Source organism: Physeter macrocephalus, chromosome 11, assembly GCF_002837175.3.
Source record: "Physeter macrocephalus isolate SW-GA chromosome 11, ASM283717v5, whole genome shotgun sequence".
Classification (NCBI taxonomy): domain Eukaryota; kingdom Metazoa; phylum Chordata; class Mammalia; order Artiodactyla; family Physeteridae; genus Physeter; species Physeter macrocephalus.
The window spans coordinates 167,815,490-167,828,874 of NC_041224.1; the positions used below are offsets into that span (position 1 = coordinate 167,815,490).

Below are 13,385 nucleotides of genomic sequence, written 5' to 3' on the forward strand. Positions count from 1 at the left end.
AAAAAAAAAAAAAAAAAAAAAGTGCTCAGTAAATGGTAACCACTGTTAATATAAGCTTAAGCACTGAAAAAGGCTCAAGAAAAGTTTTAATTAATTCATAATCTGGGGCATAGATGTTCAATGACTATGGATTAAATGAATGAACTATACAGTGAAGATGAGAAGTAAAAGACGTTTGGGGTTATAAGTTTAATTTTTCAGGCTTTCTAAGAGATGTTTGGGGTTATAACTTTAATTTTCCAGGCTTTTTTTTTTTTTTTTTTTTTTGCTGCATTGGGCTTCAGTGCTGCATGCGGGCTTTCTCTAGTCGTGGTGAGCGGAGGCTACTCTCTGTTGTGGTGCACGGGCTTCTTATTGCGGTGGTTCTCTTGTTGCTGAGCACACGCTCTAGGCACACGGGCTCAGTAGCTGTGGCTCACGGGCTCAGTAGTTGTGGCACACGGGCTTAGTTGATCTGCAGCATGAGGGATCTTCCCCGACCAGGGCTCGAACCTGTATCCCCTGCATTGGCAGGTGGATTCTTAACCACTGCGCCACCAGGGAAGCCCTTCCAGGCTTTTTTTTTTTTTTTTCTCCCCACGCCGTGCGGCTTGCGGTATCCTAGTTCCCTGACCAGGGATTGAACCCGGGCCACAGTAGTGAAAGCGCCAAGTCCTAACCACTGGACTGCCAGGGAACTCCCTAATTTTCTAGACTTTTAAGGGCAGATGGAAGATAATTCTTGGCAGGATGAACTTACTGGACATGTCCAGTGTGATACTTATTCATCAAACATTCCCTGAATACTTACTATTATAAGGCACTGTGGCTGGTGCCCAGTGGACTCATAATTTAGTAAGGAGAAGTAGATAAGTCTACAAACAGCCATATTTCAGCATACAATTTATGATGTGTTGAAATGCTACAGGCACTAAGGACCTTTTTTCCAAATGCAAGCTGGGTCATTTCAAGAGTACCCTTGACATACCATTCCATTTGTTGACTAACCTGATATCATGGATTGCACATCGTCTATCTCTCTTCTTTCCCCATATCTTTAGAGAGCTCACAAGTAAAATAATAAATTCTCCATTTTTCATTCCAATAGCTACCATGTCCCCTTCAGGGCTATAACACACAGTACGAGCAGCATGTCCCAAATTCACTTTGTTCAACATCTTCTGCATAAGAACCAAAAGAGTCACAGAGAACTACATTAAGCAGGGTACTTACAAAGTAAACCAGTTTCTCCCCCAAATTCTCAACACAATGCTGAGATAGTTCTTTAAGTGCTAGCAATTTAGGACTTTGCTTCTTAGAAATTGTAACATCTTTTAAAAAAATTATACCTACTTTATCAGCAATGTCCCAGAGTCTCACTGTCCCATCTTCTGCAGCAGAAAGGAAAAAATCCCTGGAAGGATGTGTCGCCAGTCCCCATATAGGTCCATCTACATGACCGTTAACTAAAATATTACATGCTGCATTTTTCTCTCCAACTTCAATTATTTCAGCATTCCTTGTCCCTACTAGTATCTTGCCCTGAAACACAAGTGGGGCCAATATATTTAATGGAATACCACAGTTGCTCTTCTTAATAATATGAGAACGACCTACTGGCCTATGTGATACTGTGACTTAGAGTAAGAAATATACAGATCTTCCTCAATTTATGATGGGGTTGCATCTGATAAGCCCATCATAAGTTGAAAATGTCGTAAGTTAAAAGTGCATTTGACACACCTAACCTATCAAACATGATAGCCTGGCCTACCTTAAACATGCTCAGGACACTTAACTTGAGCTTCCAGTTGGGCAAAATCATCTAACACAAAGCCTACTTTATAATAAAGTGTTGGATACCTCATGTCCTTTATTGAATACTATCCTGAAAGTGAAAAACATAGTGGTCGTCTCAGTAGAGACAGACAGTATGGCTGTAAGTGAACTGATTGTTGGCCCTTGCGGCTGACTGGGAGCTGTGGCTGCTGCGCCGCCTGGCATCATGAGAGAGGATGGTACCGCACATCAATAGCCGGGGCAAGATCAAAATTCAAAATTCGAAATATGGGTTCTACTAAATTTGTATCATTTTTGCACCATCTTAAAATCGAAAAACTTTAACTTGGGGATGGCCTATATATTTGGTCTGTCCCCGCTTACTGGCATGAAGCTCCTAAAACCCTTGGAATTTCCTAAGTGATGAACAAAAGAGGGGTATCTTTTGTTATGGACCTCACCAAAGGATGGGGGCTGGTTGCCAGGAAACCCAACTATGTGATTAGGGGTTAGGGACTGGCAGTTTCACTCTCTCCTCTCCCCACCTCAGGGATGGGAGAGGGGCTAGAAGTTGAATCAGTTACCAATAGTGAAAGATTTAATCAATTATGACTATATAAGAAGCCTCCATAAAAACCCAAAAGGTCAGGGTTTGGAGAGCTTTCAAGTTGGTGCACACGTGGAGATGCAGGCTGAGTGGTCATGGAAGCTCCTCTCCCCTTTCCATATACCTTGCCTTGTGCAGTTCTACATCTGGCAGTTCATGAGTTATATCCTTTTACAATAAACTGGTGATCCAGTAAGTAACATGTTTATCTGAGCTCTGTAAGCCACTCTAGCAAAATAACTGAACCCGAGGAGGGGTCGTACAACCCTCTCTAATTTATAGGAAGTGGGTCAGAAGGACAGGTAACTGACTGGTGTCTGAACTCCAAGGAGGAGTTGTTGGGAACTCCAAACTACAGCTGGTCAGAAGCATAGGTAAGAACATGGCATCTGAAGTGGTGGTGAGGGGAGCAGTCTTGTAGGATTGAACCTTCAACCTGTGGAATCCAATGCCTTCTCTGGTAGATACTGTCAGAACTTAGTTGAATTTTTGGACACGCTGCTGGTGTTGGAGAATTGTTTGGTGGTCTGTGGGAAGCACCCCCAAACTCAACATACACACATAGGACCTGGGTCCAAAACCAAAATAACATACTTTCAGAGAATTTTTTGCTTTGACTAATTTAGTAGCAAGCCAGCCATCAGCTCATGCAAAGCTTTCTATGACCAGAGGCGCATCTGCAAGAGCACTGAGCCAGGCTGCATGTGCGAGCCCACGCTAAAGATAATACACCTCGCTTCTCCAGTCATCAAAGTTTTGACTCTGACTATGATATATTAGTCTGAAGATCTCCAAAGAGGTGTAAGTGCATTGGGATATAGGAAGAAAGTATTGGATTTTAGTTAAAAATAACTATAAATAAAAGTAAGCTTAACTAATATTTAATACACAGGATAATACATGTACATAATTTATAAATACACTTATTGTGAGTGCAGGCATGGTCAAATTTTTTAGAGCAATGTGTGTTTTTTAAACAAATGGAGACAGCTGCTTTCATCAAAACGAGTCAACTGGCAAATAAATTCACTGTCTACCAGAGTTGAATTAGCAGATGCAAGAAAATAAGGAGGTTTAGATAACAGTGCTTAGGAGAACAGCTTCCTGTCTTTCTGCAAAGAAAGCAGCAGAGAAGAGGCAGAGGAAAACTGGCAAGCAAGTCCATCTTTAAGTTATTATTCATCAAGTTGTGAAAGGTGAGAGAATCACAGGAATAACTGTTTTCTACTGTCTGCTGCACTGTAATGCCTCAAAAAACATCTTACTTTGCCTCTGCACACAGAACGGACACAATCTGTGACTTGTCCTGTCTCAAGCCTGAAGGCGCGGCATCGCCTCAGTTCCTGATCCCACAGTTTGACTGCTCCTCCTTCTTTTGACCTAAGAAAATAACAACCCAAACCAAAAGAAGCATTTATTATTGGCTATTACAAATAATTTTTATTATAAACAAATACTAAATTATAAGCAGAACAGAAAAAGAGGCTCCAATCTTTATATTCTTCTAAACTTTCTATGGCAATTTTAAGATTCAGTGTCTCAAACATTCAGTTTAAGCAAATTTTATGAACACTTATTTTTCTGACATTAGCATAAGTTTATTTAGCACCGCCCCCTGCCCATACATCATATATCCTCTCTCATAATACTTCTTGACTGAGGAAACGTGCAAAATGATTTTTTTTTTTTTTTTTTGGCTGTGCCATGTGGCTTGTGGGATCTTAGTTCTCCGACCAGGCGTTGAACCTGGGCCACAGAAGTGAAAGTGCCAAGTCCTAACCATTGGACTGCCAGGGAAGTCCCCAAAATGATTCTTAATGTTAAGAGGATAATGGAAATGCAAGGCTAGATAATAGGATTACAGATGCTGTGCTACAGAATATATTTTCAGGGCCAAAAGAACAGCACATTTCTTTCCAACCATTATTATTAAATATGCTACTGAACAGTTTAGTAGGTTACTAGTGAGTAGGAGTGTGCAAGACTAGATGAGGTGTGGAAACACGAGTGTCAGAGTAATATGCAAAAGATAAACATAGCCCATTTATGGTTTTTTTCTCTTATACAGTCTTCCTTTATGTGAAAAGCAAAAGCTGCTGCATATTTGTGGGTTCTTTTAATGCTGTATAGGAATGTACTTACTTCCTGGTCACAGATACATTCCATTTTAACATGCATATGAATATGTTAGTAGGAAATCAATGATAAGTATCTGGTTTCCACTGGGAGATTTGAAAACCACTCAGAAAAAGGCCTCTCCTCACACGTTTTGAGGTCTTGTCTTAATTTTATCTAACAAGTTTGCCTCAAGCAAAAGCAAACAAGGCAAAGTTTATTTCTAGTATCCTCATCCTTTTCTAATGCAGCAGTATGAATTTTATCCCTTAGTATCCAGTTTGAACCAAAAAGAAAGCAGGCAGTCAAGATGCATCCTGAGTCCAATGGCAAAGATTCCCCCATAGATCACCACCTACTACTCAGCCAATATTTATACAGGCAGAGAGACATTAAGAAAATCAATTCCTAACCTGCAAGATAGCTACCTATCCATACCTCAGAAAAATGATCACCCAGTTGGAGTTTAGACTTATCTACAATGTGAAAAACATTGGGAGGGATTTAAGACGAGAAATAAAAATCAACAAGAAGGTGCATAAAAAGCAGTAAAGGAGAAGCATATGAGGAGGAAGGTCAGAGGATAATCCATGTGGCCTAGACATAACTAACTGCAAACCAGAGGCATCACAACTCATGAATATTCAGTAAGGCTGTGAAAAGAAAGAGGACTCACGGCCTCTCCTTGCCACCAGTGACAATAAGTCCATCTCGAAGGGTGGTGTACATGGCAAACACAGGCCCGTTGTGAGCTCTGGCCACGATTCTACACAATATGTGGTCTTTCCACACACAGACATCTCCACTGATGGTACCTGTAAACGTCAAGTTATTCTGAAAAGGAGTGGGGAAGGGGGAGATAAACTCATGAAAAGTTCAAATAGAGTTCAAACAGCAATTCTCTATGTTAGTGTGAGCCTATGTCACTTTTTTTTTTTTTTGGTAGTGAAACAAGTAAAGTGTTTATTAGGAGGAAAAAGGGTACGTGTGGAGAGACACATGGGTGGACTCAGAGAGAGAGTCACGCTATGTCACCTTTTTGATACAAAGAGCATGGATGGCGGGAAAACAGTAGCGTCAAGAGTCAGAAAACCTGAACTCAAGGCTTAGCTTTGTTAGGGCCATTTCCTTTTCCAGGTCTTTTGCTTATTAGCTGGAATAACTTTGGTCAAGACTTTTAACCTCTATGAGTATCAACTTTTTCAGTGTAAAATGAGGGATCTCTAAGTCCCGAAGGTCTCTAAGGTCCCTTCCAATTAAAAAATGCTGTAATTCTAGTTTATATCATCTCTTTGGATTGCTTCCCTCTAGCTGCCCAAGAAATAACTTAAAGGTCATTAGTAACTGAGAGTAAAAAAAAAAGTATAGGAATAGGACGTGAAAATAACTTTTATTAGGTTTGATAAGGTATTTTCTCATGGAAAGTAAAACTATTATCTAGCAAAGTTTTAGTTTTTCAGAAATTGTATATGAAAAGTAGTATTTGCCATGATTTCTTAAAATCAAAACAGCAAAAGTTAATGCATTTCTGCAATGAATCCAAAATAAGATAAATCTGTTAAGGTACCAAAAGTTTAAGAATGATCTAGGTGACTTTGAGAATTGCAATCCTGATATATAGTTCATTTATGCAAAAACTGGAGAAATCAAATCCTGCATTATGTGCTATTTTCGTCTCATTTTAGCTTCAGTTTTACAGCAACTTGCATAAGATCCTTCACCAAAAACAATATGGAAAGAACCAACAAGAAAATAAGATTTTGGATTGTATCAAAAACAAACAGATTTTCTTGAATCTTTCCGAGAATACTAGTTTGTACGCTTAATTTCCCTACAATTTAATATTACTTCAAATTCCTCAGCATTTATACTTAATCTCTATATCTCATATTTGGAAAACAATGGTTATATTGGGTTGGCCAAAAAGTGCCTTCGGTTTTTAAGTAAAAATAAAAGACACATTTTTCATTTTCACCAAGAACTTTACTGAACAACATATTCACCTTTTTGTTCCACCACCTTCTGCCATTTTTCAGGCAACTTCATAATTCCATCTTCCCAAAACTTTTTATCTTTTTTTTCCATTAAGAGAATTTTTCAAATACCTAAATAAATGGAAATCCGAAGATGCAATGTCTGGTGAATATGGCAGATGAATCAGAACTTCCCAGCCAAGCTGTAACAGTTTTTGCCTGGTCATCAAAGAAACATGCGGTCTTGTGTCATCCTGATGGAAGATTATGTGTTTTCTATTGACTAAGTCTGGATGCTTTTCGTCGAGTGCTGCTTTCAGTTGGTCTAACTGGGAGGAGTACTTGTTGGAATTAATCATTTGGTTTTCCTGAAGGAGCTCATAACAGAGGACTCCCTTCCAAGGGACTCCCTTCCCTACACAACATCATCTTCTTTGGATGAAGACCGGCCTTTGGTGTGGTTGGTGGTGGTTCATTTCGCTTGCCCCATGATCTCTTCCGTTCCACATTATTGTATAATATCCACTTTTCATAGCCCATCACAATTTATTTAAAAAATGGAACATTGTCATTATGTTTAAGTAGAGAATCGCATGCAGAAGTACGGTCAAGGTTTTTTTTCGCTTAACTTATGTGGAATCCAAATATCAAAGCTATTCAAGCTTGTGCAAATGATTTTCAACACTTGGCTATTTTGAGTATGTCGGCTATCTTCCTCGTGGTATAACGTTGATTGTTCTCAATTAATGTCTTGATTTGATCGCTATCAACTTCCACTGCTCTACCCGACCGTGGAGCACTGTCCAGCTAGAAATCTCCAGCACAAAACTTCACAAACCACTTTTGACATGTTCGATCAGTCATAGCACCTTCTCCGTACACTGCACGAATCTTTTTTTTGCATTTCAGCTGCGTTTTTACCTTTCTTGAAATAATAAAGCATAATAGGCCGAAAATGTTGCTCTTTTTCTTCCATCTTCAATATTAAAATGGCTACACAAAAATTCACCAATTTTGATAAGTCTTTTTTTAAATGCACACTGATATGACAGCTGTCACATACAATCTAACAAAATTGTTTCTAATGAAGTTAAAGACAGCTAAGTGCTACTAGAACCATCTTACAGAAAAAAACTGAACAAACCTTTTGGCCAACTCAATACTTGTCATATAGGAGCATCTTTAATTCACGCCTTATCTGTGATTGGAATGTAAAAACTAACATTTTACTTCGCCTGCTCTTTTCATAGCCCCTAGCATAGAGGATGCTCAAAAAGGCTTAAACTGAACATCAACCCATTTTGTTATATAACAAAACATTCGCACTGATTGCACTGTTGCTTCAAACATAAAAAGTCAATTATGACTAATATTCTTTTTTTTATGAAAATATTGAGAAGGCTTTTATTTAGGCAAAAGAACAATGAACGTGCAATAGTATCACTCTTTTACTTATAATTTCTAAAGGCTCCTCACATATGACTAACAGTCTAATCTTCAAGTTTATTTTCTATTGGGAATGGGCAATTGACTAAGGAATTTTCTACACAAAGAAAGTTAATGTACACGGGCATATTAAATGTCACTTGAATGCATAAGCTTTTCTTCTGGAAAGGAATTATTGGTCTTGTATTAAGAATCTCCACAATATTTAACTGAAGTTTGACATGGCACAACCAGCACTTTCAATGGTCTCAAAAATATAAGTGTTCTTTAAGAATCTAGAATTATAATTTTCTTCCTTTGAGTATTACATACCCACATAAACACTTTAGTAAGAAAACTGACTTAGTTTTTTGATGCACCAAAGGATTTAAAAAGCCTGGCCAGGGCAAGGTATTAAAGGAAAGAGATGTGTCTTGTAAACCACAAGCCCAGGTGGAATGGGGGAAGGGAGGGGAGGAAATGGCTCTTGAACATTCTTTCTAGTAAACTAGACCAGGAACTGTGCTCGCCTTCTTCCCTTTAATGAGAGACGCTGGCCAAGAGCACTTCTAACTACATAGTAAGCAGAGTTAAGATGATAGGAAGCAAAGGAAATCCTAAACCAAGTACCACCTTAAATACTAGAAAAATCATGTTTCATGATTTATCTTTCTCCTCTTCTGACAAATTATTAGGACCTAGGAGATTTAGGGTGACAGTTATAAAATTAATGAAGGCTTTTGAGAATGGCAGTGGCCCAAGGACTCAGATGTTTTATAATCCTTCTCCCTCGTTAACTTTCTTTCCCAGTCCCTGATTTCTGAAAGTATCAGAATTTGAAAGATGAAATATATGCATGACCAGGACATATATAAGGATTAGTGGACTAGAGTGCCATATAAACAACATTCATGTGGTTCATCTATCTAAGGCAAGAAAATTCAAACTAGTCCAATTTGGGTAATTCACAGTTACACTACCACACGCATTTTAAGAGACATACTGCACCAAATGCAACAGCAAGCATGGTCTGCATCCGGGCATCTTGCAGTGTGCTCAGTAGCCCTTTTTTGCTAAGAAGAGCTCTTCCTGCCAATGTCCAGAACTTAACATGTTTTACTCCCACAGAGACAAACTGGGAATCTGAATCTGGTCGGAATTCTGCCACAAAAATACGTTGGTTGTGACCAGCTCTGCTGGCAATTTTGGCACCTGATAAAAGAGATACAACAAAATTTTCTAGGTTAGTATAAGAACTAAGCTAATTTTTACAGGATCAAACAGTTATTGAAAATATATAGTTCAAAAAATAAATGCTTATAAAAAGAGAGAGCAGGGAATTCCCTGGCGGTCCAGTGGTTAGACTCAGCGCTTTCACTGCTGAGGGCCCCCTGATCGGGGAACTAAGATTCTACAACTTGCACCGGCATGGCCCCCCAAAAAAGAGAGAGGGCATGTCCCTTGCACTGCTACCTAGCAATCACATGACATGCAATTATTAGTGTAGAGGGTCCTTTTTACATATTTTTGCAAGTGATGTGTGATTTATGGAAAGCTTCATTATAATTTAAGGGGCATTTTAGAAACCATATTGTATTTTTTTCTGTGTAGTTCTATGAATTTCACTTTTTATAATGGCTATGTAACTGAAAACTTTTGTCCGAAATGTGTTAAAGTAATATTACCCTATTGCTCTTCCATTATCACTTAACAATATAATTCATCGCATTCTTAAGATCCTCTATAACCAACCAAACAATAATTAGCAAGACACTTACATGCATACTTTCTTATTGAAAGGAAAGAACAGTGAATCATTTATAATATTAATAACTTTCATTAGTTTATACTTTGTTTACAATCTCACTGGGTTTTGAAAGTGGAACATACCTACAACTGTATATGGGTATTGAGTAGGGCTCGATAGTGAATAATGGTTTCAATCACCAAGTTAACACAAATATGAAATAGAAAATTCCTATCACCCCATTTTTATTTTTTAAAATTACAAAGAAAAAAAAATCCTACCTTCCTGCCATCTCCAAATGGTAATTGTATGTTCTGGGTCTAGCCCCACAGATAGCAAGAGTTTACCAGTAGCACTGAAACTGACTGAACACACTCCCTTTGAATGGTAGCATCTTAGTATAGATAAAGTCTGCTTGTTCATTGCATCCCAGACGTGGATTGAAGGAGCTGTAGCTAAACAAAGATAAAATCCCAAAGTGGTAATACACCTATTACAAATGTTTCCATTTCTAAGGCTGATGCATACTCATCTCTGAAACACAGGAAAAATATGTACCAAAGAAAGACAGTGTACTTAATAAAAAATAGCTCAAAACTAAGACTGAATTAAAAAGAAAGAAAAGGGAAGAGAAAGGAAAGGAAGGGAGAAAAATACAGATTACTTCCTCAGGCTATAGTCCAAATTGCACTTTTGAGAAAATAGCATTTAGACAAGCAAATCAGGCAATCACAACTTTCAACAACTTTTCAAAAAATAATGCATGTTTTAGATACACATTAAATCTTTATATAATTATGTGGAGAAATATACAAACATTATACACTTATGAAATACCAGGATATATTTACTACCTATGTTATATGAAGGAGAGATAGAAAGTGAATACAAATTGAGAAAGGCAATAGGTAGGAAACCACCTGAATAGATCACAAAGGAAATCTTCAACTGGATAGGCATATATCTGGTAAAAAAACTAAGTTCATATCACTTTATAAGACAGTAGTTTTTTTTTTTTTAAACAGGATTTCATGGAAGAAATTAAACTGCTAATCTTTAAAAAAAATTATATTTGTTGTTTTTTTTCTTTTTTAGATTTTTAAATTTATCTTGTGCAGCCCGTTTCTACTGCTTAAAAAGTTTTCCCAGTTCTCTGTATTTCCTAGGTTAAAAAACCATAGCTTTGGACTGTCCTTTTTTCATGAATTGCACCCTATAAAAAGGAATAGGTAAGTCAATTCAGCAGCTAATTCAATCTCAGAACATAAGTACTTTTAGTAAAATAATCAAAATATGGAAGTGCATTTGCTTCAAATTATAAATCTGCTACAAATATTGTAAAAATAGAGAAATATTACGAAAAGATAAGCCGCCTTAAAATCATTCGATGCAGAAAGAAATTGTGGTCTCTAAAGAAAATATTCTGATGAATTTAGACTATATTGTATACCATCTACAATTTACAGTATACCATGATAAATTAAATCTGACAGTTCTTCAAAGTTGTTACAATATATTAACTCAGGGAATTAAATTTAAGTATCATTAAGTAAAAATCATTCAAAGATTTATGCAACTGTAAAAAAAAATAAAAACTACATGGAAATAGACATAAAAATTTACCATATAATAGAGTATTTATGTGTGAAAAATTGACCACAATAATTAAAGCACTGGACTAAAAACAGAATGTTCCTCATTCAATAAAAGTCAAAGGATATGAGGGACGGGTAAACTTAATTCAGTAAGGAACGCCACACGGTTTAAATGTAAAATATGTATATATATATATATATATATATATATATATATATATATATACACACACATATGTGCTGGAGATCATTCTATAATATTTTGCCAGTGCTAAATATTATATAGGTCTTCTGTAATACAGAAACATTTTTATATATTTACAAAAAGGACCTCTGGGCAACCCATATACTATATTTGTCTAAATGTGATGATGTAGATAATGAATTTTCAAGAAACATCACTTATTTAATATTCTCCAAATTTAATATTCCACAAATTACAAAGAATTACATTTATCTAAAATTTAAATAGCAAGTAATTTTAAGTAAACTGAATTAGTGAGCTTTTCAAACTTCTATAAAAAATCAAATGAGATGGTAAGAAGCTTATACCAAGAATTTACATCTTAAAACATATAGGTATGACTATGTTATGGGATTGTTACACATTTAGAGTGTTCAAAACTTACATCAGTAACAATATTTAAGATTTAAATTACTGGACCTTCTCAAGGCCTAACTTACTAAAGAAAGATTGAATTATGTTCATTAACTATATTTTATTTTCTCCTGTAATTTGAAAGTGGTCATTGCTAGAGTAACACAGATACTACTCTTATTTCTCGCTTTCCTGTAGGCCACCAGACAGGAGTGCCCATCATGGGCAAGGCATGTTACCAGGGACATCTCATTCTTTCTGATCCCTGTTTCTAGGCAGTTATGTTTCCCTATGAACTCAGGCTCAGAGAAGTTAAGTGACTTGGCCTAGGTCACACAACTCAGAGCTGGCAGAGCCAGCAGAGGTGTGCTATTGTCAGCACCCAGGTTCTATTCTCACTCTTTCCACACCAAGCTGTCTCCAGAAAATCAATCCCACCAACTTTTCATAACCATTCTTGACTCTTAGTCTCCAGTATAGAGATGCCATAAGGGTCTCTTAAAATTACAACTGGATCTCATTAGAATCAAAGTTTTAAAGGATATTCTTTTTTCATCCCTTAGTTTGCCTTTGATGCGGCATAGAAAACACAACATTTTAAAAACAAAGTTTTAATATGGACCATTAAATGTGCCAACTGTATTTTGCCCTTTGGTTCCTATAGTGGACAACTCTTTTCTGTACACCCAGCATCCATTCCCTCCTTCCTTCTTAATAAAGCTCCAGTTTTATTCAGGAATCCATGCCTTCCTCATGCAATGCAAGTGATTCAGGGGAAAGACACTGCATGCTCAGCTAACTGTCTAAGCCCATTGTGATAACACCCCCCTCATACCCCACAACGCTTACCCTCCCATTCCCCCACCCCTGACATCAGTGATTTAGTTCAGTAATCCAGATTCAAGCCAATCAGCACACAGTATCCCCCCATCAGGGTCTTCTTAGTACAGGGCTTTGCTCACATCTTAAAATGACTCAGTCAGGCTAAAAGGAAGCACTAATTTTAGGTCATGGTTTCGAAAGAAGTTTTTATCCTCTTTCCCACTTGATGAAAAAGCAAGGAAGCATGTAACTCCAACTGCTACTGGCAGCCCTTTTATAACACAAATACCACAGCCTTATGGGTGAAGCCAGTGCTAAGAGGATGGCAGGGCAGAAGAGATAGGAAGCACACCGTGGAGCTCCTGAATCAGCAAATGTAGGAGACCACCCTCCCACTTCACTCTTGTGTGATAGTAAATTTCCTTATTTTCTGTCATTAGAGGGCTCAGGGAAGATCACTAAAGTCATTTAACGGACAACTGCCTATCAGGACAAATAGTAACCTAGACCAGAGAGAGGTCTCTCTCCTTGAGTTGCTTTAAGGATCAAAAATGTCAAATTCTTACCTCCTGACACAGTCTTGGGTGGGCTGAAAAAACTTTGTCAGAGACAAAAGATATTCCCTTAGTGTCTACTCAAAACACATCTATAGAGCTTCCCTGGTGGCGCAGTGGTTGCGCGTCTGCCTGCCGATGCAGGGGAACCGGGTTCGCGCCCCGGTCTGGGAGGATCCCACATGCCGCGG

General features: G+C 37.6%; 1 protein-coding gene across 5 annotated transcripts in view; it reads right to left on the reverse strand.

The window, feature by feature from the left end:
• EML5 (EMAP like 5) overlaps window positions 1-13,385 on the reverse strand; it is a 178,514-nt gene that overhangs the window by 8,167 nt on the left and 156,962 nt on the right. For all 5 annotated transcript variants that reach the window (XM_024130935.3, XM_028496289.2, XM_055088668.1 and 2 more), the window contains 6 exons: window positions 9,907-10,080; window positions 8,882-9,090; window positions 5,157-5,314; window positions 3,631-3,745; window positions 1,333-1,521; window positions 988-1,160 (listed from right to left, as the gene is read on the reverse strand). In XM_024130935.3, the coding sequence (XP_023986703.1) occupies window positions 988-1,160; window positions 1,333-1,521; window positions 3,631-3,745; window positions 5,157-5,314; window positions 8,882-9,090; window positions 9,907-10,080 (1,018 nt within the window). The remainder of the gene's footprint in view (window positions 1-987; window positions 1,161-1,332; window positions 1,522-3,630; window positions 3,746-5,156; window positions 5,315-8,881; window positions 9,091-9,906; window positions 10,081-13,385) is intronic.